This window comes from Canis aureus, chromosome 21 (genome assembly GCF_053574225.1).
Source record: "Canis aureus isolate CA01 chromosome 21, VMU_Caureus_v.1.0, whole genome shotgun sequence".
Taxonomy (NCBI): domain Eukaryota; kingdom Metazoa; phylum Chordata; class Mammalia; order Carnivora; family Canidae; genus Canis; species Canis aureus.
Genome location: NC_135631.1, coordinates 18,358,108 through 18,385,034, shown reverse-complemented (window position 1 = coordinate 18,385,034; position 26,927 = coordinate 18,358,108). Strand labels below are relative to the sequence as shown.

The 26,927-nt window shown below is 39.7% G+C and overlaps 1 protein-coding gene and 1 long non-coding RNA gene across 15 annotated transcripts in view; one reads left to right on the top strand and one right to left on the bottom strand.

Moving 5' to 3' along the window:
• Positions 1–6,074, bottom strand: part of LOC144292688 (uncharacterized) — a 51,074-nt gene extending 45,000 nt beyond the window's left edge. For 2 of the 3 annotated variants that reach the window (XR_013360037.1, XR_013360038.1), the window contains exon 1: positions 5,919–6,049. This is a non-coding gene — a long non-coding RNA (uncharacterized LOC144292688). Of the gene's footprint in view, positions 1–5,918 lie in introns of all 3 variants that reach the window. The other variant, XR_013360039.1, reaches the window with a different exon arrangement.
• On the top strand, positions 94–26,927 carry GLYAT (glycine-N-acyltransferase). Of its 12 annotated transcripts, none has more exons than XM_077863386.1 (7): positions 94–252; positions 3,436–3,543; positions 6,944–7,038; positions 11,173–11,280; positions 22,815–22,941; positions 25,275–25,446; positions 25,877–26,927. In XM_077863386.1, exons 3-7 carry the CDS (start codon positions 6,964–6,966, stop codon positions 26,277–26,279), a joined length of 885 nt encoding a protein of 294 aa, XP_077719512.1. In that variant the 5' UTR covers positions 94–252; positions 3,436–3,543; positions 6,944–6,963; the 3' UTR covers positions 26,280–26,927. The 12 variants fall into 12 exon arrangements, with proteins under 12 accessions (XP_077719512.1, XP_077719511.1, XP_077719521.1 ...); XM_077863388.1 differs by having other exon boundaries at positions 101–252; positions 3,443–3,543; XM_077863390.1 differs by having other exon boundaries at positions 115–252; positions 3,439–3,543.

The following is a 26,927-nucleotide window of genomic DNA, read 5'->3' as shown; positions in this document are numbered from 1 at the left end:
GCCAGGCTCTCAACCTTGCAGAGCTAGCTTCCTTAATGTGAGTACCAGAGAAGAAGGGTTGGATTTCAAAAGAGCTGACACCCAGATTTTTTTGCTTATATGCAAGGTTCACAATATGAACCTCAGTGCAGGAGACAAACCTAACCACAGTCTGCAAGACCCTACCGAACTGACAGCATCAGAGGGAAATTTCATCTCCAAAAGTCTGCTCCTCTTCATTTGTTCCTGGGGACACCTGCAAGGATTGGTGTGGTGAGTGCTTTCCAGGTGGGGGAACTCATACACACACACACACACACACACACACACACACACAAATCATTGCTTTGTAACATCATCTCCACTTAAACGGGACAAATTTAAATGGCCATACTGGGTTATGATCAGGATATGATGGCAAAGATACCTAAGGAAAAAGAATAACTTAAGAAACATATATCTGGCACTTATTCTGTGAATGGTAACTTGTTAGGTAATATGAAAAATTCTTGCAGGTCTCTGATCTGAACTAATAAATGAACTAGGAGGGATTTGGACACTTTTATGGAAGTAGGGAGTGAATGGAGCCCTTAATATGTGGAGACTGCACATATTATCATATTTAACCCTTCTGGTTATATTACAAGGGAGGCAGTTTTTTCCCTGCATGTGACTCATAAGAAGGTTCATGTATTTAAAGTCAGAAAAGAAATAAGTAGATGAATAAGCATACCTTGCTTGAATGAACTTCGCTTTGTTGTGCTTTGCAAATATGGTGCTTTTTCAAATTGAAGATTTGGGGTGACCCCATATCAAACAAGTCTATGGGCAGCTTTTTCCAACAGCATTTGCTCCCTTTGTGTTTCTGTGTCACATTTTGCTAATTCTTGCAGCATTTAAAACTTCTTCATTGTTATTATATTTGTTAGGGTGCTCTGTGATCAGTGATCATTTGTACTTGGGATGCCATGAACTGTGCCCGTATAAGATTATGAACTTCATCACTAAATGTTGGGTGTGTTCTGACAGCCCTTCCACTGCCTCTCTCCTTCTCCTTGGGCCCTCCTATTCCCTGAGACACAACAATATTGAAATTAGGACAGTTCATAACCATACAACGACCTCTAAGTGTTCAAGTGGAAGGAAGTAATACATCTCTCACGGTGAATCAAAAGCTAGAAATGATTTAGTGAGGAAGGCAGGCCAAAAGCCAAGACAGGCTGAAAGCTAGGCCTCTTACAGCAAAGAGTTAGCCAAGCTGTGAATGCAAAGGAAAAGCTCTTGAAGGAAATTAAAGTGCTACTCAGGGAACACATGAGTAATGAGAAAACAAAACAGCCTCGCTGCTGATACATAAAATGTTAGTTGTCTGGAGAGAAGAATAAACAGCTACCGCATTCCCTTAAGCCAAAGCCACACCCAGAGCAAGGCTTCTCTTCAATTTTATGAAGGTTCAGAGAGGTGAAGAAGCTGCAGAATAAAAAGTCTGAAGCTAGGAAAGGTTGGTTAATGAGGTTTGAGGGAAGAAGCTGTCTTCATAACATCAAAGTGCGAAGTGAAGCAGCAAGTGCTGATAGAGAAGCTGCCGCAAGTTATCCACAAGATCTAGCTGAGATATTAATGAAGGTGGCCTCACTAAACAACAGATTTTCAATATAGATGAAATAGCCTTCTTTTTATTTTATTTTTTTATCCTGGATTTTTTAATTTTTTTTATTTTTATAAATTTATTTTTTATTGGTGTTCAATTTGCCAACATATAGAATAACACCCAGTGCTCATCCCGTCAAGTGCCCACCTCAGTGCCTGTCACCCAGTCACCCCCACCCCCCGCCCACCTCCCCTTCCATCACCCCTAGTTTGTTTCCCAGAGTTAGGAGTCTTTCATGTTCTGTCTCCCTTTCTGATATTTCCCACTTATTTTTTCTCCTTTCCCCTTTATTCCCTTTCACTAATGAAATAGCTTTCTATTGAAAGAAGATGCCATCTTGGCTTTCATAGCTAGAGAGAAGTCAATTCCTGGCTTCAAAGCCTCAAAGGACAGTCTGAATCTCCTGTTAGGATAGGAGTTAATGTAGCAGGTGACTTTGAGTTAAAGTCAATGTTCATTTACATTCTGAAAATCCTAGGGCCATTAAGAATTATGGTAAATTTGGGATCCCTGGGTGGCGCAGTGGTTTAGCGCCTGCTTTTGGCCCAGGGCGCGATCCTGGAGACCTGGGATCAAATCCCACGTCGGGCTCCCGGTGCATGGAGCCTGCTTCTCCCTCTGCCTATGTCTCTGCCTCTCTCTCTCTCTCACTGTGTGCCTATCATAAATAAAAATTTAAAAAAAGATTAAAAAAAAAGAATTATGGTAAATCTGCCTGTGCTCTATAAATGGAACAACACAGCCCAGATGACAGCACATCTGTTCACAACATGGTTTACTGAATATTTTATGCCACTGTTGAGACCAGAAAAGAAGATTCCTTTCAAAATATTACTGCTCGTTGACAGTACACCTACTTCCCCAAGAGCTCCGATGGAGATGGACACGATTAATGTTGTTTTCATTCCTGCTAGCACAACATCCATCCTGCAGCCCACGGGCCAGGAACTAATTCTGACTTTTAAGTCTCATTATTATTTAAGAAATAAAATTCATAAGGCAATAGCTCCCACAGAAAGAAATTGCTCTGATGGATCTGAGTAAATTGAAAAACTTCTGAGAAGGACTCACCATTCCAGCCACTAAGAACATTTGTGGTTCATGTGAAGAGATCTAATATCAACATTGACAGGGGTTTGGAAGAAGTTGTTTCCAACCCTCATGGAGGACTTTGAGGGGTTCTAGACTTCAGTAGAGGAAGTAATTGCAGATGTGGTGGAAATAGCAAGAGAACCAGATTTTAAAGTGGAGCCTGAGGTTGTGGCTGAATTACTGCAATCTCATGATAAGACTTCAATGGATGAGGAGTTGCTTATGAATGAGCAAAGAAAGTGATTTCTTCAGGTGAAATTTACTCCTGGTGAATATACTGTGAAGATTGTTGAGATGACAACAAAGAATTTAGAATATTCTAAATATCTTCATTGCTGGAACAGAGGCGGGGTTTGAAAGACTGACTCCAATTTTGAAAGAAGTTCCACTGTGGGTAAAATGCTATCAAACAGCATCACATGCTACAGAGACATTGTTTGTGAAAGTGGTCAATCGCTGTGACAAACTTCACTGTTGTCTTATTTTAAGAAATTGCTACTCCAACCTTCAGTAGCTACCAGCCTGGTCAGTCAGCAGCCATCAGCATTGAGGCAAGACCCCCCACCGGCAAAAAAGATTATGACTCACTGAAAGCTCAGATGATGGTTAGCATTTTAAAATATTTTTTAAATTAAGGTATGTACATGGTTTTTTTGACATGATGCTATTTCATCCTTTTGTTTTCTTCAAATGATTGATGATGACTTGGGAAGGAGACAGGACACGCACCTAGAAAAACCAGGAACATTCACCAGTCTGCATATCGCCCAACTGGTTAGAGCAGCAGGAGCCAAAAGTGCAGTGGAATCTTTGTAACCTAGGTAAGTTTTTTCCATAGAAACAAATTCATATTGGTTCCATTTCTACAAATCCAAATCTTTCATGACCGCCCTGAAGCATCATTAGTCCTGAGGACCTAAGCTGAAAAGAAGTACCTGAGTTCTGGGAAGTCAAAGAGAACAGAGAGCAATCCAGTAGGAAAAACACCTCAGAGCTAAGTAGTTAAGTGTCAATAACTTCTAGTCAAGGACTATGTGGAACACCTGTAAGCCAGCAAAGTCAGATTTATTGTCTGTTGCAACGAGAGAGAGAGAGCACACCTAAGGAAATGTGGTGCATCTTAGTAACAAGTCAGGAGGGACCTGACAGGAGTTTTGGGGAAGGGTTCAAGAAAGCATGGGTTTGCTCTGCTTGGACACTGTCAGAAGACTTCTATGGAAGACTTTTGTACTTAAAGCAGGAAGAAAGAACAGGGGTAGAGAAGTAGCAGCCCCTTGTTACCTGGGGAGAGGAGTATTTGGCCATGTTTGCAGATAATGCTGCCTTCTTGTTTTGTCCATGCTCAAACGTGATTGTGAAATGGTCTCTTTTTTATTTTCTTCCATCATGGCCACAGAATGACCTTGCCTGGTGCTGTTGTTCTGTGAAATTGTTATATTTTAAGGGCTGCTTTTTTTTTTTTTCTTAAATTCCTAAAACACCCAAAGTGGAATGTGGAACTTTTTAAAATAAATGATTGGGGAGCAGGAAGTGGCAGAGGGAAAATTAAGTACAGACAACGACTTCCTTCTAACATCTACATTTTGAAATTTACAACTACTAAATCTATCAAGAAGTCACCTTGATTGTTTAAAAAAAAAATCAGCACCATTTGTCGAAAGGACTATCTTGTCTCCATTTGTATGGACATCCTGGTTGCAAATCAATTAATTGACCACAAATGCCTATTTCTAGGCTCTCTATTCTATTCCATTGGATTATTTGTCTATCTTTATGCCAAGACCCCATTGTAATGATTATAGTCACTTTCTAGTAAACCTTGAAGTCACGTAAATTTTAGAATCTGTGACTTTCTACAAATAAAACGTGGGATGTTTTATGGCTAATTTGAAACTATAGATCAATTTAGGGGAGAAATGGTGATATTAGCAATAGGAAGTCTGATTCTATTATGAATAGTTTCAATTGCTCCATCTTTGAGTTCACTGATCTTTTCTTTTGCAATGTCTAATCTACTGCTAATTACATCTCATGTATTTTTCATTTTAAATGCTGTATGTTTTCATTTCTATAAGTTCCATGCATCTATTTTATGTCTCCCCTTTTTCTTCTCATCATGATCATGTGCTCCTCTATCTTCTTAAACACGAGGAACAATATTATTATAGCTATTTAATGTCCTTGCCTGCTGATTCCAACATCTCTGCATCTACCCATTTTTTTTCTTTAGGCAAGGAGAAGCCTTATTTACAAGTGTTGTAAAGAGGTGGGAGATACTATTGCAACAGAGGAGAGGCACTATTGCAACCGCAAAAACACTTTGACCATAGATCTGGCAATGTCAGATGTTTCATTTGCTGTCACGATGATGTTTCAGATGATGTTTCATTTGCTGTCACGATGATGTTTCAGATGATGTTTCATTTGCTGTTTAGTTTGTCTTTTTTGGGGTGAGAGGGATAAGTCCAGGTCCTGTTACCCTAGCTTGTCCAGGAGCAAAGTCCTCCTCCCTGCTATTCTAAAGTCACAAAATTACCCAGTTCTGACCTGGAACATGGCATCTCACATGCAGCCAATTTAATCACAACATCTCAGAACACTTCTTCAGTGCCTTCTCTTAGAAGTGACTTTGTACTCCTCCAAAGATCATAGTTCCAAAATAGAACACTGTAACACCACCTCTTTTCTCCTTTTCTGAGTGGTTGGGATTTCATAGAATGTTCTGGTCATCACAATTTCATGCAGTGAATCAACTATATATATAATTTACTCTAACTAGTAATCTGTACAATATCCACCACGGGTGCAAGTGTGAGGCTTCGAGATGGAGTAAGGCTTAAAAACAGGGTGAAAATACCAGTTTGGAATATAGCCTGGAAATTTTTCAAAAAAGGTTTATCATTTATATTTTAGTCCACATCCAAATGCCCACATTAAAAAGACTGCAGCAAAATAGCACACAATACACAGCACTTTAACTCAGGTGGGGAGAAGGAGGAGGAGGAAGAAAAGGATGGGACAAGAAAAGGATGGGAAGGAAGAAAAGAAAGAGGAGGAGGGCTAGCAGTAATAAAATATCGTTTTCAGGGCTTTATTCTATGACAGGTACTCTCCTAAGCACTTATTGAGTCATTTAATGTATTAACTCATCTAATCTCCACAAAAATTCTATAAATAGTGCTATTATCCCATCTACCTTTGAGGTCCTGAAAAATCAGTAAAAGGAATCCTTCAGAATGGAGTCAGGAAGCCAGCAGAGGGGCCTCTGGCCATACCACTCTTTGTTGCACTCACCTGACCCAACAGAACCTGAGCGCTCTCTATGCTCTACCTTACCGGGAAGCAGAAGGAAAGGTTTCCTCCTCCCCTTGGCAACAGCCCAGCCAATGAGAAAGGGTCGCGCTCAGCCAATGAGAATCCCCTAAACTTAGGTAATGCCTCCTTTCCTCCAATGGGTTTTTTATTTAGAACAGACTTCCCATCTCCTGTCTTCCTTCTGAGTCCTCCTCTCCTTTATTCTCCAAACTTGCTTACATTCTTTCATAGCTTCCTTATCCCAGATTATAATTCCCTGATATTCTCAAATAAGCTATTGTCGATGGTAAAATAACTGGCAGTTTTACTTTTGAAGTTAACAGAGGAAACCAAGGCACAGAAAAAGTAAGTCACTGACCCAATGTTACATAGCATTTTTACTGGTAAGAGTCGGCGGAATCACTAATGGCAAATGCATTTCAGTAGAAATTGAATTCAGTAGAAATGTTATAAATACTTAAAAATGCGCTTGTTAATCTAAATTGAAACTGGTATCTGGAATATATACTACCTTATGTTGTAAGAAAATGAATGAAAAGGGCAGCCCCGGTGGCGCAGCGGTTTAGCGCCGCCTGCAGCCCACGGCGTGATCCTGGAGATCCGGGATCGAGTCCCGCATCGGGCTCCCTGCATGGAGCCTGCTTCTCCCTCTGCCTGTGTCTCTGCCTCTCTCTCTCGCTCTGTATCTCTCATGAGTAAATAAAATTTAAAATCGTTAAAAAAAAGAAAGAAAATGAATGAATGAAAAGATGTAGAAAGTGCCTCCCCCACCCCAGCCCCCACTTTGTACCAGTCGCGTCCTTCCTTGGAGTTAGCGAAGGTCACATCTCTGAAGAGAACTTGTTACTCCTGTTCAGACTCTCCTTCAGCCTCTCATTCCCCCCTGTTTCTTGGTTCTCCCTCTAGGCTAAAGTATCTTCCACAATATGCTACTGCAAGGTGCCCAGATGCTGCAGACCCTGGAGAAATCCCTGAGGAAGAGCCTTCCTGAATCTTTAAAGGTGACAGTGGAAAATTCTGGGAGGAGTGAGGGATAGAAACTTCCTATAAAACAAGGAAAGAGACTAACACTTATTAGCACTTGGTCTGTAGCAGGTGCTAGTGGTGTTTTCTCTCACTGAGTTTGCATGACCTCTCTACAAGATATTTGCTACTATGCTTGTGTCACTGATGAAAAGAGTTGAATTAGGTAATTTACCTGATATCACATAAATAATAACTTCGGTGCTATGTTATGAACATGGGTATGTGTGGGACCTAAGTGCCTTTTGCTCTGTGCTCTGTGATTCAAAAAGTGTGCCCTTGGTCCTTTCCAAAAAAATATTCTGTGATAACATTGGATTTTTATCCAGAATTTTCTTCCAAAGTTGGCTGAGACTGCATATTACTGTTTAAATTTTTCTCTCGAAAAGAATACTTGCCAGGTAAGAGATTAACCATCATGTCCTCTCTAAAATTCATAAGATGTCAATTCCTATTTTGACTTAAACTTCCCAGTGTCTCTGAGCTTGCTGTGTATCAGGCTATTTTGTGGCTGACTCCCAGTATCTCCCTTAACTTAGTACAATTGGTCAGAAATCTCAGGATTAAATAAGATGTACACATAAATACCTGCATCCAGAACTGTGCAAGAGCAACTCTAATGACAGGTTTGGGTACTTGCCTGTGTTTTTCTTTAGCAACCAAAGAGCTATGTTCCCCTCCAGTGGAACCAAAACACAACCATGTGTCTTTGTGTGTGTGTATGTGTGTTTAGAAGACAGATGTTTTTCCCTGAAAAAAAAAAAAAAACATTTCTGCAGACATAGAAGTTAGATTTTTACTGTTTTATAGGGCACTCATGTAAGATTTATACATTCTATTTTAATTTTTAAAAGATTTATTTATTGATTCATTTGAAAGAGAGGGAGAGAGCAAGCACATGAGCAGGATGGGGTGAGGAGGGCAGAGAGAGAGAGGGAGAAACAGTCTCCCCACTGAGCAGGGAGCCCAGCATTGGGCTCAATCCCAGGACCGCAAGATCATGACCTGAGCTGGAAGCAGACGCTTAACCAACTGAGCCACCCAGGTACACCACATGCATACATTTTAGATAAGATAAATGCATTTGCCTCCTGCACTCCCTCACAGGTCTGTTACTCCCTTCTTTGACTATAAAGGAGAAAAATATTAGCATTATTTTATTTGGTGATCACATGGCTTAATTTTCGATTATTAGAAACAGATTAAGGAAACAACTGCCCTATTCTTTAATTACTACTAAAAAAATGACTTTGAGCCACAACTGACCCTTGAACAATGTAGGTTCACTTTTTGTTTTTTAGATTTTTATATATTTATTCATGAGAGACAGAGAGAGAGAGAGAGAGAGAGAGAGAGAGAGAGGCAGAGACACAGGCAGAGGGAGAAGCAGGCTCCATGCAGGGAGCCTGATGCGGGACTTGATCCTGGGACTCCAGGATCATACCCTGAGTGGAAGACAGGGGCTAAACCGCTGAGCCACCCAGGGATCCCCTGTAGTTTCACTCATACATGGATTTTTTTCAGTAATTATAGTACACTACTGTAAATGTATTTTCTCTTCCTTGTAATTTTATTAATAAGATTTTATTCTCTCTAATAACAACACAGTATATAATACACAAAGTACATCTTAATCAACTGTTTATATCAGCAGTAAGGCCTTCTTCTGGTCATTGTAGGCTATTCATGGTTAAGTTTGGGGGGAATCAAAAGTAACATACAGATTTTCCTCTGTGCAAGGAATCAGTGCTCCTAATCTCCATGTTGTTCAAGGGTCAACTGTGATCCAAAACCAAAGTCACGCACTTTGGTAGATTCTCACTAACATTAGTCTCTATTAACCTAATATTTAACTCCTTTCATTTGGTAATCCTTGAGATCCAGGCAACCTTGCAGGAAGACAATAAATTCTGGGGAAGGAGGTAACATCAGTTAGATGCTCTGTGAACAGTTAACTAAGATATTTTTATGGTAAGTAGCTATTTCGTAAGTTCTTCAGGGCACAAGTTTTTCTTCGTGCTTTTGTGTAGAATTTTGTCATTTAAATTTCCCTTTACCCCTTATGTTAATTGGACCCCAAATATTTTGAGAAAATTATTAACATATCCCCAAGTGTCCTTTCTTGGAATATTTCTGTGGTAGGATAAGTGCCTCAATTTTCATGAACAATTAGCATTCTCCTTCTTTGGTTGCATATTAAAGATATACATTTTCCCCTAATTGAAATCTAGAATATTTGTATGCTGGGTACTTTTAATGGATGTATAGCCTAAAATTCAAAACTTACTTGAGTCTCTGTTGAGAAAAAGTCTAGCCATTTCTCTAAGTGTTAGATATTAAATGTTGAGAAAAAGTCTAGCCATTTCTCTAAGTGTTAGATATTAAATACATTTTAGTGCTTGTGTCAACTCCAGTTGAGTCAACTTACAGTAGTTGCCTGGTAATGTTCTGAGTTCAACAAGAAAAAAGAAAAAAAATTTTTTAATTAATTAGGCCATGGAAATAACAAAGAATAACAGTTCTACATGTTTTCAGATCTCATAATGGATAATATTGTAGTGTAAATCAATTTTACAGGCCCCAAATGCAAATGTATTTTGCCAAACTATACTGAACTTCTATATCAAGACTTCCCTCATGGTTGAAAACAAAATAAATTTAGATAAACTCAGTCAACTGAGAATTTTTTTAAAAGATTTATTTGTTTATTTTAGAGAGAAAGCACATACATGTGCAAAGCAGGGGCAGGACCAGAGGGGAGAGGGTGATGGAAAGAAACAGACACCCCGCTGAGTGCAGAGCCCAATGCAGAGATTGATCCTATGACCTGAGCTGAAACCAAGAGTTGGACACTTAACTGACTTAGCCACATAGGCACTCTTAACTGAGGTTTTTCCCCCTTCTCTTTCTCCCTGATCTAACAATTATTTATGTGGGATGGAGAGCAGGGAGAAAGATCCTGGTATAGTCTTTGCCCATCATCTATCCATGGTGGAAATTATTCAAGTATATATCATCCTTTTGACCTTGGGTCATTGGCATGTTTCTTCTAAAGTTGGCTGAGACTGCATATTAATGTTTAAATTGTTCTCTCAAAAGGAACACTTGCCAGGTAAGAGATTAACCATCATGTCCTCTCTAACCATCTTTTTGACCTTGGGTCATTGGCATGTTTCCATGCTGTTATCTGCAGAGGCTTCATGTTTACATGTGCCACAAAGCCCATGCTGGTATCCACTGCTGCACTCCCCCATCCCCATGCCATAAAAATGCAATGCCCAGGCTAGGTCTCATTCATTCGCTCCCCCTCCTCTCTCTCTCAACAACAATGAGGGTGAGAATCCACCAGGGACTCCAAGTCTCAGAATCTCCCAGCCCATTCTCTTGAGCACTATGTTGTAGTCTCTGCTTGTTGGTGGAAGTTAATCTTTCCAGAGAATAATGTGGTCACTTATGTTAAGGAGTTTTAAACATGTTGCATAACCCTTGAACCAGCAACTACTCTTCTGGATATCCTAAGAAAATATCAGGTTCCCATGCAAAGGTTTCTGTGCAGGCATGTTCCATGAAGAATTATTTGTCAAAATGAAAAGTTGGAAATGGCTAAAGTGACCATTGGCAAATAAATCAAACTGATATATCCATACAATGGAATCCTATGCACCCATTATAAAATAATTGAAAATTTTCCTGTTTATGAACATAGAATTATGCCCACAATATATTCAGTGGGAAAAAACACCATGTATCAGATCATTTTATTTTTGTAAAATTGTGTATCTCTGTGTGTATGAATAGAAGAAAGTCTTGGAAGAGATCATTTTAAATCCTAAAATGAAAAGTGGTATTCTTAAAATCATCAAATGCTATCTGTCCAAACATTTCACTCTACGCATGTGTGATTCATATTGGATGGGGAGAAAGAGATCTTCTCATTTGAGGTTAAAAAAAAAGGTAGTACATGGATATTGTTTCACCTAGATGCCCTATTTGACCCTATTCCAACACCAAATTCCATAATTTCATAGAAATAGTCCTTGTCCTGATCAAACAAGGCACTTAACTATACTTCCTAACAAGCTGACCCTCTCTCCCTTACTGGGATGCTGCAGGTTTATGGGACTGTCTTCCACATGAACCAAGGAAACCCATTCAAACTAAAGGCTCTAGTGGACAAGTGGCCTGATTTTACAACAGTGGTTATCCGCCCTCAGGAGGAGGTAAGGTGTCAAATGTGGAATGAGTATGTTTCTATGCTCATATTTACTGTGCGCCTGCCATGTGCCTAGCAGTGTGGCAGCCCCAGGGGATATAGAAATGAATTGTGTGATAGTGAGCAAGTCCTCTCCTCAAGGAGCTGGAAGAAAAAATTAGCAAATAAAACAACACAGTGTGAAGTGTGCAGAAACAGATGTACAATACAGAAATAGCCCAGGTGAAAGTCGATTAAACTATGGAGGTTAGAGATGGAGGTTACCGGATAAGGTCAGAGACACTTCCTGATGAGAGATCTCATCTGTGCTGGATTTTGTACAAGTTTTGTAAATATTATTAAGCTGACAAAAAAGAGGCCATTCCATCAGAGAAAACACCAAGGGCAAAGATAGGAAGGTGTGAGACAGCACGATGAGCTAGGACAATTATAAAAAGTAAATTTATAAAATTATAATCTCCATATGCATTTGGGGGAAACATTTAAAGATTTATTTATTTTTATTTTAGAGAGAGAAAGAGAGAGAAAGCTTAAGTGGGAGGAGGAGCAGAGCGAGATGGAGAGAATCCCAAGCAGACTCCACACTGAGCATGGAGCCTGATGTGGGGCTGCATCTCACAACCCTGAGATCATGACCTGAGTTAAAACCAAGAGTTGGACACATAACCAACTGTGCCACTCAAGTGCCCACATTTTGGGAAAACATGTAAAAACTAGTGAAACTAAACAGTTAATACATTTCAGACAAAAATTCCTAAGCTTACTTTTAAACACTCAGTAAAATTATAAATTTATAAAAATATAAATATTATATCTTTCATAGAAATAAAGTTATTTGAGACCACGAAATTAAACAATATGTAAAGAAATTTGTATTAGTAATAAAAACTGAACTGAAATGAAATTATTTGATCTTTTATGTTATATGTGATCATAAGGAACAGTGTGTTAGTGGGTATCCTTGCTGAACTGTCAGTGTATTTTGGGGCAACATTTTCCAATTATTTTTATTTTTTATTTAATTTTTTTAATAATAAATTTATTTTTTATTGGTGTTCAATTTGCCAACATACAGAATAACACCCAGTGCTCATCCCGTCAAGTGCCCCCCTCAGTGCCCATCACCCATTCACTCCCACCCCCCGCCCTCCTCCCCTTCCACCACCCCTAGTTCGTTTCCCAGAGTTAGGAGTCTTTATGTTGTGTCTCCCTTTCTGATATTTTCCACACATTTCTTCTCCCTTCCCTTCTATTCCCTTTCACTATTATTTATATTCCCCAAATGAATGTCCAATTATTTTTTAAAGAAGCTTTCTAATTCTGCACTGAATTGTGGTAATATTTTCCCGTCCCTCCTTCCTCCTCATAATCTTATCTATTGTAAGGAGTTAAGAAGACGGAGGAATAAGGGGACCCTAAGTTTGTCTTGTCCCTCGAATACAACTAGATAGTGATCAAATCATTCTGAACACCTAAGAAACCAGTCAGAGATCTGAAAAAACAAATGCTGCAAGTCCACAAGTAGAAAAGCAATTGCTGTTTGGAAGATAAGAGGTACAGACACTTAAACCTGGGGTGATATAGGTGAGGATACGGAGTCAGGGAGGGATCCTGCTTAAGGAGACTACCACAAAGTAGTATAAGCCATGGAGTACAGAACTGGAACTTTTAGTCTCCTGGGTCAAAAAAGAAAGGATGGTGCCTAAGTGTGGCATAGTTCACAGGTGTAGGGACAGGAAAGGCAGCTGAGAACAGAGAATCTAGATGCTGGCTTTCTGCTCTGTGTTGCTATAAATGGTGAACCACTGCATGGTCCCTTCCCCTTCTTGGGAAGGGGTCCAGCAAAAGGCAGAGTGGGTTGAGACCCTCCCTGGGAGGACAGCATGGGTCCCTACCATGGGAGTCCTTACAATTTTGGAGTTTCGAAACTCCAAAATTTTATCTCAGTTCTGTTGCCTAAGATAAAAATGCTTGGACATATACAGGGTGAACACAGAGTTCTGACAGAAACCTAACATAAAAATGCTTGGACATATATAGGGTGAACACAGAGTTCTGACAGAAACCAGGGAGACAAGAGTGATTGATCGCATTTCTCTAAGGGCTCATTGAAGAGTGGGGGGTGAGAATTTTCAGCTGCAGGGCTAGAGAGGAGGTTGCCACCATTTTCATCCCAACCCTGCCCGTGCTGAAAGCCTTCAGGGAGCAAAACAGTGCCAGTTAGTGGAGTCTGGAGCTGCCTACATCGAGCCATGCCTCTGCACACTGGAGGTACATTTCTACTGGGACAAGTCCACCTCAGAATCAGCACAACAGGTGCCTCCCCCAGGGGACCAGCACATACAACTCATTTGCACCATGTTCACTGATCAGTTCACTGATAGAGGGCTGCAAAGCTTCAGCAGTATATAGCATTCTTTGTATTTTTAGTCTTTAGTCTTTTAGCATTATTTTTCCAGTTATTTTCTTATTTCTCAATTCTTTTTAAATTTTTATATATACATTATATGTATTTTTTCATTTTTTTCTTTCATTGAATTGTATTATATATATATATACATATATATATACATGCAGATTCTTTCTTTCTTTCTTTCTTTCTTTCTTTCTTTCTTTCTTTCTTTCTTTCTTTCTTCTTTCTTTTGGTATCTAGTTTCTTTGAACAAGAGGACCGAAACACACACAAGATCTAGGGGGTTTTGTTGTTGTTGTTTTCTTTCTTTTTTTTTCTGGACAAAATGATAAGACAGAAAAATCCAACTCAAAAGAAAGAACAGGAGGTAATTAATACGGCCAGCAATTTAATCAATTCAAATATAAGTAAGATATCTGAACTAGAATTTTTTAAAAGATTTTTTTATTTATTCATGAGAGATGCAGAAAAAGAGGCAGAGACACAGGCAGAGGGAGGAGAAGCAGGCTCCGTGCAAGGAGCTTGATGCAGGACTCGATCCCAGGAATCTGGGATCACACCCTAAGCCAAAGGCAAATGCTCAACTCCTGAGCCATCCAGGCACCCATTAACTAGAATTTAAAAGTACAATTATAAAGACACTAGCTGGACTTGAAAAAAGCATAGAAGACACTAGATAATCCCTTACTATAGAGATAAAAGAACTAAAATCTAGTCGGGCCAAAATTAAAACTGCTATTACAGTCCCAAGTGGATGGCCACAAAAATGATTATGAATGAAGCAGAAGAAAGAATCAGTGATAAAGAAGATGAAATGATGGAAAATAAAGCTGAAAAGAGGGGGAAGTAGGGAAAGAAAACTATAAGATCATGAAGGTAGACTTAGGGAACTCAGCAATTCCATACAGTAAAATAAAAATCCATAATATAAGAATCTCAGAAGAAGAAGAGTGGGGAAAAGGGTCAGAAGTTTTATTTGAACAAATTAGAGTTGAGAATTTTCCTAATCTGGGAAAGGAAACAGGCATTCAAGTCTAAGAGGCACAGAGAACTCCTCTCAAAAATCAACAAACATAGGTCAACATCTTGACATATTATAGTGGAACTTGCAAATTACAAAAATAAAGAGAAAATCCTGAAAGCCGATCAGGACAAAAGGCCCTTAAGCTACAAGCGTAAGCACATAAAGCTGGCAGCAGACCTGTCCACAGAGACTTGGCTGGCCAGAGCAGACTGGCATGATGTAGTCAACATGTAAATAGGAAAAATATGCAGCCAAGAAAATTTCATCCAGCAAGGCTGCCATTCAGAATAGAAGGAGAGAGAAAGAGTTTCCAAGACAAACAAAAACTAAGAGAATTTGTAAACACTAACCCACCCCACAAGGAATATTTCAGGGAACCCTTTGAGCACAGAGAGACCAAAAGTAACAAAGACTAGAAAGGAACAGAGACTTTATAGGTAATACAAGGTCACAAAATTCATATCTTTGAATAATTATTCTTAATATGAGTGAACTAAATGCTCCAATTAAAAGACATAGGGTATCATAATGGATTAAAAAAAAACACCAACAAAAAACAAGACTCCTGGAATAAATAATCAAAATTTGTGTGGAACCAGAAAAGACCTCCAATAGCCAAAGGAATGTTGAAAAAGAAAACGAAAACTGGTGGCATCACAATTCTGGACTTCAGGCTCTATTACATAGCTGTAATCATCAAGACAGTTTGACGCTGGCACAAAAACAGAGACATATTTCAATGCAACAGAGGAACCCAGAAATGGATAGAACTCAGTGGTCAACTCATCTTCAGCAAAGCAGGAAAGAATATCTGATGGAAGAAAGATGGTCTCTTTAAAAAATGGTGTTGGGACAATTTGGTAGCCACATGCAGAAGAATGAAACTGGACCACTTTCTTATACCATACACAAAAATAAATTCAAAATGGATGAAAGACCTAATTGTGAGACAGGAATACATCAAAATTCTAGAGGAGAACATAGGCAGCAACCTCTTTGACCTAAGCTGCAGGAAGTTCTTTCTAGACACAACTCCAAAGGCCCAGGTAACAAAAGCAAAAATGAACTATCAGGACTTCATCAGGATAAAAATCTTCTGCACAGCAAAGGAAACAATCAACAAAACTAAAAGGCAACCTACAGAATGGGAGGAGATATTTGCAAATGACACATCAGATAATGGGGTAGTATCCAAAATCTATAAAGAATTTATTAAACTCAACACCCAAACCCAAAGAATCCAGTTAAGAAATGGGCAGAAGACATGAACAGACATTTCTCCAAAGAAGACATACAAATGGCCAATAGACACATGAAAAAATTCTCAATATCACTCAGCATCAGGGAAATACAAATCAAAACCACAATAAGATATCACCTCACATTGGTCAGAATGGCTAAAATGAACAACTCAGGAAATGACAGATGTTGGTGAGAATGCAGAGAAAGGGGAACCCTCACAGACTGTTGGGAATGCAAGCTGGTGCAGCCACTCTGGAAAACAGTATGGAGGATCCTCAAAAAGTTAAAAATAGAGCTACCTTATTACTCAGCAATTGCACTACTAGGTATTTATCCAAAGGATACAAACATAGTGATTTGATGGGGCACCTGCACCCCAATGTTTCTAGCAGCAATGTCCACAATAGCCAAACTGTGGGAGGAGCCCAAATGTCCATTGACATGAATGGATAAAGAAGATGTGGTATATGTATATATATATGAATATTACTCAGCCATCAAAAAATGAAATCTTGCCATTTGCAATGATGTAGATAGAGCTAGAGGGTCCTATATTAAGTGAGTAAGAGAAAGTCAAAGAAATATTTCAGTCAGAGAAAGACAAATACCATATGACTTCACTCATATGTGTAATTTAAGAAATGAAAAAGATGAGCATAGGAGAATGGAAAGAAAAAAATAAGATAAAAACAAAGAACGGGGGTGGGGGTGGGGAATGTCTAGGTGGCTCAGTGGTTGAACACCTGCATTCAGCTCAGGGCATGATCCTGGGATCCGGATGGAGTCCTTTATCAGGCTCCCTGCGGGGAGCCTGCTTCTCCTTCTGCCTGTGTCTCTCATGAATAAATAAATAAATCTTAATAAACAAAGAGCGGGCAAATCATAAGAGACTCTTAACTCTAGGAAACAAACTGAGGGTTGCTGGAGGGGAAATGAGTGGGGGGACAGGTAACTGGGTGATGGGCATTAAGGAGGGCACTTGATGTAATGAGCACTGGGTGTTATATGCAACTGATGAATCAATAAATTCTACCTCTGAAACTAATAATACACTACATGTTAACCAAATTGAATTTAAGTTAAAAAAATTTAATAATAATTAAAAAATAAAAAATAGAAAGCAAATTTAAAACAATAATATTCTCATCTGTTTTTTAATCATTTGAGAGGACCTTCCTAAATAAGTGGTTTCTTTCTTTTTGTTTTTTATTTTTATTTTTTTTTTTTATTTATTTATGACAGTCACAGAGGGAGAGAGAGAGAGGCAGAGACACAGGCAGAGGGAGAAGCAGGCTCCATGCACCGGGAGCCTGACGTGGGATTCGATCCCGGGTCTCCAGGATCGCGCCCTGGGCCAAAGGCAGGCGCCAAACCGCTGCGCCACCCAGGGATCCCGATTTCTTTCTTTTTGGAACTACATTTTGTTGAATTCTAGCATTGTTTTGTTTTTTAAATTTTTTTTTTATTGGAGTTCAATTTGCCAACATATAGCATAACACTCAGTGCTCATCCTGCCAAGTGCCCCCCTCAGTGCCCATCCCCCAGTCACCCCAACCCCTCGCCCACCTCCCCTTCCACCACCCCTTGTTCATTTCCCAGAGTTAGGTGTCTCTCGTGTTTTGTCACCCTCACTGATATTTTCACTCATTTTCTCTCCTTTCCCTTTATTCCCTTTCACTAATTTTTATATTCCCCAAATGAATGAGACCATATAATGTTTTAGAAAGGATTTCTAATTTTTCATCTTCTTTGGTTTCATTAAGTATAGATGGAGATTTTAATCCAGAATTAGTTATAACCAGATTTAATGCTGGGACATTCATAGATGTGTGTTCTCCAAGTATTTGAACTGCAGTAAAATTCATTCTTGCAATAGATGCTTTTCCTTATTATTTGTTTTTCTCTTCTTCCTATTGAGAATAACAGAAGTATAGAAGAATGCTTTCCAATAATTCCTTTTTGATTTGAAATGTTAATGCAGTACGTGGGTAGATAATAGTACCGTTATGCAATTTCCATCATAATTGAATACTTGACTCTCTTCTCTTGATCTCATTATTTAAATGATTTAGGAATAACTGGAATGCACCAATAAAAAATACCAACAGTTTATTACTTAAAAATATCACAATATATCTCACATTTTGGTCCTTAGTACATTTTGAGTGTATTTTGGGGGGTTTTTTGTTTTTTTTTATTAAAGATTTTATTTATTTATTCATGAGAGACACACACAGAGAGAGAGAGAGAGAGAGAGGCAGAGACACAGGCAGAGGGAGAAGCAGGCTCCATGCAGGAAGCCCAACATGGAACTTGATCCCAGGTCTCCAGGATCATGCCCTGGACGGAAGGCGGCACTAAATCGCTGAGCCACCCGGGCTGCCCTTTGAGTGTATTTTGTATGTAGTGTAAGAAAGTGGTCTAGTTTCATTCTTTTCCATGTAGCTCTCCAGTTTTCCCGACATCATTTATTGACGAGACTGTCTTTTTTCCACTGGATATTCTTTCCTGCTTTGTATGTCATAGAATAATAGGTAGTATAAGCAGGAATTTATTTCTGGTTCTCTACCCTGTTTCATTGATCTGTGTATTTATTTTTGTGCCAATACCATATTGTTTGATTATGAAAGCTTTGTAATATATTCTGAAATCTGGAATTGTGATATCTCCATCCTTATTTTTCTTTCTCAAGATTGCTTTTGTTATCTGGGGTGTCTTGTGGGTCCATACAAATTTTAGTGTTATTTGTTCTAGTTCTGTGAAAAATTCTGTTGATATTTTGATTGAGGTTGCACTGAATCTGTACTTTGGGATCTGTAGTATGGAAATCTGTGCTTTGGGTAGAATGGACATTGACAGTATTAATTCTTCCATTGCATGAGCATGGAGTCTCCTATCCTTTGCTTGTGTCATCTTCAATTTCTTTTATCAGTGTTTTGTAGTTTTCAGAGTACAGGTCTTCCACAGTTTCCTAGGTTAAGTTTATTCCTAGGTATCATATTCTTGCAGATGCAATTGTAAATGGAATTTTCTTAATTTTTCTATTACTTCATTATAAGTGTATAGAAACACAACCAATTTCTGTGTATTAATTTTGTATTCTGCAACTATAATTCATTTTTACTTTTAAAAGTTTTTGAGTGTTTCCCTGATGGCAAGTGATGCAGAGCATTTTCTCATGTGCACGTTGGCCATGTCTATGTCTTCCTCTGTGAGATTTCTGTTCATGTCTTTTGCCCATTTCATGATTGGATTGTTTGTTTCTTTGGTGTTGAGTTTAATAAGTTCTTTATAGATCTTGGAAACTAGCCCTTTATCTGATATGTCATTTGCAAATATCTTCTCCCATTCTGTAGGTTGTCTTTGAGTTTTGTTGACTGTATCCTTTGCTGTGCAAAAGCTTCTTATCTTGATGAAGTCCCAATAGTTCATTTTTGCTTTTGTTTCTTTTGCCTTCGTGGATGTATCTTGCAAGAAGTTACTGTGGCCGAGTTCAAAAAGGGTGTTGCCTGTGTTCTTCTCTAGGATTTTGATGGAATCTTGTCTCACATTTAGGTCTTTCATCCATTTTGAGTTTATCTTTGTGTATGGTGAAAGAGAGTGGTCTAGTTTCATTCTTCTGCATGTGGATGTCCAGTTTTCCCAGCACCATTTATTGAAGAGACTGTCTTTCTTCCAATGGATAGTCTTTCCTCCTTTATCGAATATTAGTTGCCCATAAAGTTCAGGGTCCACTTCTGGATTCTCTATTCTGTTCCACTGATCTATGTGTCTGTTTTTGTGCCAGTACCACACTGTCTTGATGACCACAGCTTTGTAGTACAACCTGAAATCTGGCATTGTGATGCCCCCAGATATGGTTTTCTTTTTTAAAATTCCCTTGGCTATTCGGGGTCTTTTCTGATTCCACACAAATCTTAAAATAATTTGTTCTAACTCTCTGAAGAAAGTCCATGGTATTTTGATAGGGATTGCATTAAACGTGTATATTGCCCTGGGTAACATTGACATTTTCACAATATTAATTCTGCCAATCCATGAGCATGGAATATTTTTCCATCTCTGTGTCTTCCTCAATTTCTTTCAGAAGTGTTCTATAGTTTTGAGGGTATAGATCCTTTACATCTTTGGTGAGGTTTATTCCTAGGTATCTTATGCTTTTGGGTGCAATTGTAAATGGGATTGACTCCTTAATTTCTCTTTCTTCATTCTCATTGTTAGTGTATAGAAATGCCACTGATTTCTGGTCATTGATTTTGTATCCTGCCACACTACCGAATTGCTGTATGAGTTCTAGCAATCTTGGGGTGGAGACTTTTGGGTTTTCTATGTAGAGTATCATGTCATCGGCGAAGAGGGAGAGTTTGACTTCTTCTTTGCCAATTTGAATGCCTTTAATGTCTTTTTGTTGCCTGATTGCTGAGGCTAGGACTTCTAGTACTATGTTGAACAGCAGTGGTGAGAGTGGACATCCCTGTCTTGTTCCTGATCTTAGGGGAAAGGCTCCCAGTGCTTCCCCATTGAGAATGATATTTGCTGTGGGCTTTTCATAGATGGCTTTTAAGATGTCGAGGAATGTTCCCTCTATCCCTACACTCTGAAGAGTTTTGATCAGGAATGGATGCTGTATTTTGTCAAACACCAGTGAGAATGGGGAAAATTAACAAGGCAGGAAACAACAAATGTTGGAGAGGATGCGGAGCAAAGGGAACCCTCATACACTGTTGGTGGGAATGTGAACTGGTGCAGCCACTCTGGAAAACTGTGTGGAGGTTCCTCAAACAGTTAAAAATAGACCTGCCCTACGACCCAGCAATTGCACTGTTGGGGATTTACCCCAAAGATACAAATGCAATGAAACGCCGGGACACCTGCACCCCGATGTTTATAGCAGCAATGGCCACGATAGCCAAACTGTGGAAGGAGCCTCGGTGTCCAACGAAAGATGAATGGATGAAGAAGATGTGGTTTATGTATACAATGGAATATTACTCAGCTATTAGAAATGACAAATACCCACCATTTGCTTCAACGTGGATGGAACTGGAGGGTATTATGCTGAGTGAAGTAAGCCAGTCAGAGAAGGACAAACATTATATGTTCTCATTCATTTGGGGAATATAAATAATAGTGAAAAGGAATATAAGGGAAGGGGGAAGAAATGTGTGGGAAAGATCAGAAAGGGAGACAGAACGTAAAGACTGCTAACTCTGGGAAACGAACTAGGGGTGGTAGAAGGGGAGGAGGGCGGGGGGTGGGAGTGAATGGGTGACGGGCACTGGGGGTTATTCTGTATGTTAGTAAATTGAACACCAATAAAAAATAAATTAAAAAAAAATAAAAGTTTTTGAGTGAAGTATTAGGGTTTTCTATAGTATCATGTCATCTGCAAACAGTGGCAATTTAACTTCTTTATGAATTTGGATACAATTTATTTCCTTTTCTTGTTGGATTGCTGTGTTTAAGACTTCTAGTACTATGTTGCATAAAAGTGGCAAGAATGGGGGTTCCTGAGTTGTGGTGGCACAGTCCATTAAGTGTCTAATTTTTGGTTTCAGCTCAGGTTGTGATTCCATTGTCATAGGATCCAGCCCTGTGTCTGGCTCAGCCCTCCGTGCAGAGTCTGCTTGAGATTCTCCCTCCCTCTCCCTCTGCCCCTCTTGCTCTTTCTCTCTCTCTCTGAAATAAATAAGTAAATCTTTAGAAAAGAAATTGGCAAGAGTGGACATCCTTGTCTTCTTCCTGACCTTAGAGGAAAGGTTCTCAGTTTTTCACCATAAAGGCTTAATATCCAAAATACATAAAGAACTTACATGACTCAACACCAAAAAACAACCCAATTTAAAAATTGGCAGAGGACCTGAATAGATATTTACCCAAAGAAGACATATGCATGACCTACAGACACATGAAAAATACTCAGTATCACTCATTTTCAGGCAAACACAAATCAAAACCACAATGAGATATCACCTTATAGCTGTAGGAACGGCTACATGAAAAAGACAAGAAATAACAAGTGTTGGTGAGGATGTAGAGAAAAAGGACCTTCATGCACTGTTGGTGGGAATGTACATTTGTGCAGCCACTGTGGAAAACAGCAAGGACATTCCTCAAAAAACTAAAAATAGAAATACCATATGATCCAATAATTGCACTACTAGATATTTACCCTAAGAAAATGAAAACATAAATTTGAAAAGATGTATGAACCCCTATGTTTATAGTAGCCACATTTATAATAGCCAAGATGTGGAAACAACCCAAGTATCCATCAAGAGAAGAATAAATTTTAAAAAGATTTACTAAGTGTGGAGTATTAGCCAGAAAAAATGAGATCTTGCCATTTGTGATAACATGGATGGACCTAGAGGGTATAATACTCAGTGAAATTAAGTCAGACAGAGAAAGACAAATACCATATGATTTGCCTCATATCTGGAATCTAAAAAACAAACGATAAACAAAAAAATCAGAAACAGATCCATAAAGACAGAGAACAAACTGATGGTTGCCAAAGGGGAAGAGGGTAGAGGGATGGGTAAAATGAGTAAAGGGGAGTGGGAGCTACAAGCTTCCTGTTAGGGCATGAATAAGTCATGGGGATAAAAAGTATAGGGTAGGGAATAGTCAGTGGTGGCGTAAAAGCATTGTATGGTGAGAGACAGTAGCTATACTTGTGAGCATAGCATAAAGCATAGGCTTGTTGAATCATTATGTTGTGCACTTGAAACTAATGTAGCATTGTATGTCAGCTTTACTTCAATTTTAAAAAAACTCAGAGTACAGTGGAATTTAGAAAAAAGTATTGCAATCATGAAATATAAAGAATTTGTTTTTCCCCTTTTCCCAATGACAATAGGAGATGATAGATGATTTTGATCACTACACCAATACCTACCAAATCTACTCCAAAGACCTCAAGAACTGTCAGGAATTCCTTGGCTCACCAGAAGTCATCAATTGGAAACAGCATTTGCAGATCCAAAGTAAGAGAAATGGGATGTGTCTAGACTCACTTCTCCGTCCTGAACAATTTTCCCTATATCTCTTACCCCGTTAGCTCAGAGCCTCAGCCTGCTGCCAAATTTTTAACTCACCCATAAAAGAAGAAAAAAAATACCCTTAAAGCTTGCAAAGAATGGGAACTATAATATAATTTCTTGATAGCCAAGGATGCATGGCATATTTTGCAGACACATCCAGGATCCCTTCAAGTGACTGGGTACCAAAGCAGAGTTCCCCTAGGGCCTTCCATTCCTGGAGTAAGAATGACAACTTGTGCCATAAAGCACATCCCAGATCAGGAAGGACAATTGTCATGGTCATGAACATGTCACCTAGAGTCATACTCCCTAGGATGGCATCTTCCTGTTACTTGGTATGTGATTCTAGCCACATAACTTATGCTCTCTGAGACCATGACTTTCATACACAAAAATGAAGATAGTAATAGGTCCTCAAACACAGGGGCATCGAAAAGATTAAATGAAGCCTTGAATAGGAATTTCTTACTACAATACCTGGATGGGTCAGTTAACTTTTGCTACATAGCAAACTTCATAATTCTGTGGATCAACAGTTTGGGCTGGGCTCTGCAGAGCAGTTCTGCTGGTCTCACTTGGGTTTACTCATGCAATTGCAGGCAGTTGGTGTGTGGACTATGGGCCAACTGCTGCAGCATGGCCTCAGTCACATGTCTGAATGATAGTTCTAGGTGTCAGTGTTGGCTGCTATGTTGATGGCACGTCAGGAGCACATGACCTCAGCAGGCTAGCCTAGGCCTATTCATATGTATTGGTTTCAAGTTCATTGAGATCATAAGGAGAGGGGAAGCCCCAGTGTTCAAGCACTTTTAAATTTTTCCATGAATCAAATTTATTCTTTCCCACTGGTAAAAGCAAATCATATGGTCAAGGTTAGATGCAGTGCAGGAGAGGACTACTCCAGGAAATGGGTACAAGGAGATGCGAATGAATGTAGGTCATCACTGCAACAATCTACTACACTGAGGACATGCTAAGCACACAATGGATATTGGCTACTATTTTTGGGGGGACCTACTACTTTAAAAAAAAAACTCCTCTCCTTTCATTATCAAAACTACATTATTATGAAGCCCAGAAAACTTGGTTCCAGTCTTGTTTTGCCACTAATGGCTTCATGAATTTCTGGGCTCATTTTTGCTCATGTAAAACATGGAAAATTGCACAAATCCTGACTACATGACTCTGATTACACAGCAGCACTGAGCCCAGAACATAGGTTCTCTCTAAATTCCAGAAACTTCTTACTCCACCGTAGAGCTTCTCTATAGAATGTATTTAAATCACTGTCTCGCATTTATCAAACTCAACACCCAAGAAACAAACAATCCAGTCATGAAATGGACAGAAGACATGAACAGACTTTTTTCCAAAGAAGACATACATGTGACCAACAAGCACATGAAAAATGGTCTACATCACTTGCCATCAGGGAAATACAGATCAAAACCACAATGAGATACTACCTCACACCAGTGAGAATGGGAAAAATGAACAAGACAGGAAACAACAAATGTTGGAAAAGATGTGGAGAAAGGGGAACCCTCTTGCACTGCCAGTGGGAATGTGAACTGGTGCAGCCACTCTGGAAAACAGTGTGGAGGTTCCTCAAGAAATTAAAAATAGATCTATCCTACGACCCAGCAATTGCACTACTGGGGATTTACCCCAAAGATACTGATGTTGTGAAATGCTAGGACACCTATACCCCAATGTTCATAGCACCAATGTCCAAAATAGCCAAACTGTGGAAGGACCCATGATGTCCTTCGACAGATGAATGGATAAAGAAGATGTGATCTATATGTATACAATGGAATATTACTCAGCCATCAGGAAGGATGAATACCCACCATTTGCTTCTACGTGGATGGAACTGCAGGGTATTATGCTGAGTGAAATAAGTCAATCAGAGAAGGACAATCATCCTATGGTCTCACTCATATGTATGATATAAGGAATAGGAAAGGGATTATAAAGGAAAGGAGGGAAGCTGAGTGGGGAAAAAATTCGAGAGGAAGACGAACCAGAGTGACTCCTAACTCTGGGAAACACACAAAGGGGAGAAGGGCAGGGGTTTGGGGTAGGGGGTTGCAGAAGGAGAGGTGGGCAGGGAGTTGCAGAAGGGAAGGTGGGCAGGGGGTTGGGGTAACTGGGTGACGGGCACTAAGGAGGGCACTTGATGGGATGAGCAGTGGGTGTTATACTATATGTTGTCAAATGGAATTTAAATTAAAAAAAACAACAACACTGTCTCTCTTTACAATCCCACCTAGGTTCACAGCCCAGCCTGAATGAAGTGATGCAAAATCTTGCAGCGACTAAATCCTTCCAAGTCAAGCAAACACAGTGCTTTCTCTTTTTCTTGGCTAATACAATAAAGAAACTGGTTCCTTCCCTGCTGGATGTAAAGAAGTTAGCACCCGGTGGTGGCAAACCGAAGCCCATGTGAGTTTGATACGAGTCACTGTGCACTACTCACAACTCCCACTGCTGTCGTAGCCTCCTGTTTTCTCTCCCTGCTTCCACTCTGGCCCACCTACAATCAGTATTCTTCAAAACAGCCAGAGTATTCTTTTTTTTTTTTTTTAATGTAATTCAGACCAAGTTCCTACTCTGCTTAAAATACTTCACCATTTCCCTTCTCATCTGGAATATGTCAAGCCTCTGCCAGCTTCTTTGACCTATCCTGTCCTTCCTGTTCACTCACTACAACAGTGGCCTTTTTCTGTCCCTCTATCATGGCAAGCTCACCTATATTCAGGGACTTTGCATCTGCTATTTCCCTTGCCTACTTTTATCTCTCAGGACAAGAAAGGTAAGAACAAATACAAACCACCATACTCACGATGTTGCTTTTCTCCTGGACCCCCCATAGCAACCAAGAGATGTTTAAACTCTCCTCCCTGGATGTTACCCACGCTACCTTCGTAAATAAATTCTGGCATTTCGGTGGCAATGAGAGGAGCCAGAGATTCATCGAACGCTGCATCCAAACCTTCCCCACCTTCTGCCTGCTGGGGCCCGAGGGGACCCCTGTGTCCTGGAGCCTGATGGACCAGACGGGCGAGCTGCGGATGGCTGGTACCCTGCCTGAATACCAGGGCCAAGGCCTTGTCTCTCACGTCATCTATTCCCAGGTCCAGGCTCTGGAGAAACTCAGCTTCCCCCTGTATTCTCACACAGACAAGAGTCACAAAATTATGCAGAAGATGTCCTACCGTCTGCATTTCCTCCGCATGCCCTGCGACTGGAACCAGTGGCACTGCACGCCTCTGTGAAGCAGCCCTGAACACAAGACAGTGTTAGATGGGCCTGGGCCTGGAAGGACAAGAGAGAAAGAATAAACTGTAATTGTAACCATCTGTAAAGGAATGGCACTATCTGGACCTTGGGGAAGCAGCATGATTGGTCAGTCAGACCACTCTGGTCCCTGCACACAAATCACAGATGGGCTTCTTTAGATTTATCAGTATTAAGCAGCCCCTTGGTGGCCCCACATAATTTAGCCCCCCACACTTCTGGGATCTTTGTGACACTGATTCAACAGCTCCATGTTGCCCCAGATGGTTTCTCCTGGAATTCCTAGTACATGGAGTAGTAGAGCCTTAATAAATTTTACAGGGAGGGTAATATTTTCTGGGCATTATGATTTATTCCTCTTCCTTTATGTGGCCATTTCCTTAGTGTTCCACAAATGTATTCTGCTCATTAGGCTTATAAAGATTATCTTTTTCTCTGTTAGCTGCCTTAGAGGTACATTAAACATATATATATATATATATATGATGTAAGGTTAAGAAAAGTACACATGATACAGCAGGTAGAGTTAATAAGAAAAAGGCATTTAGCCTGTCCTCTCCTCACTCCCGTATCTCCCTAAACCCACCTGAAACCCAACCAATAAAGAGATTTTGTGTTTCACTGCA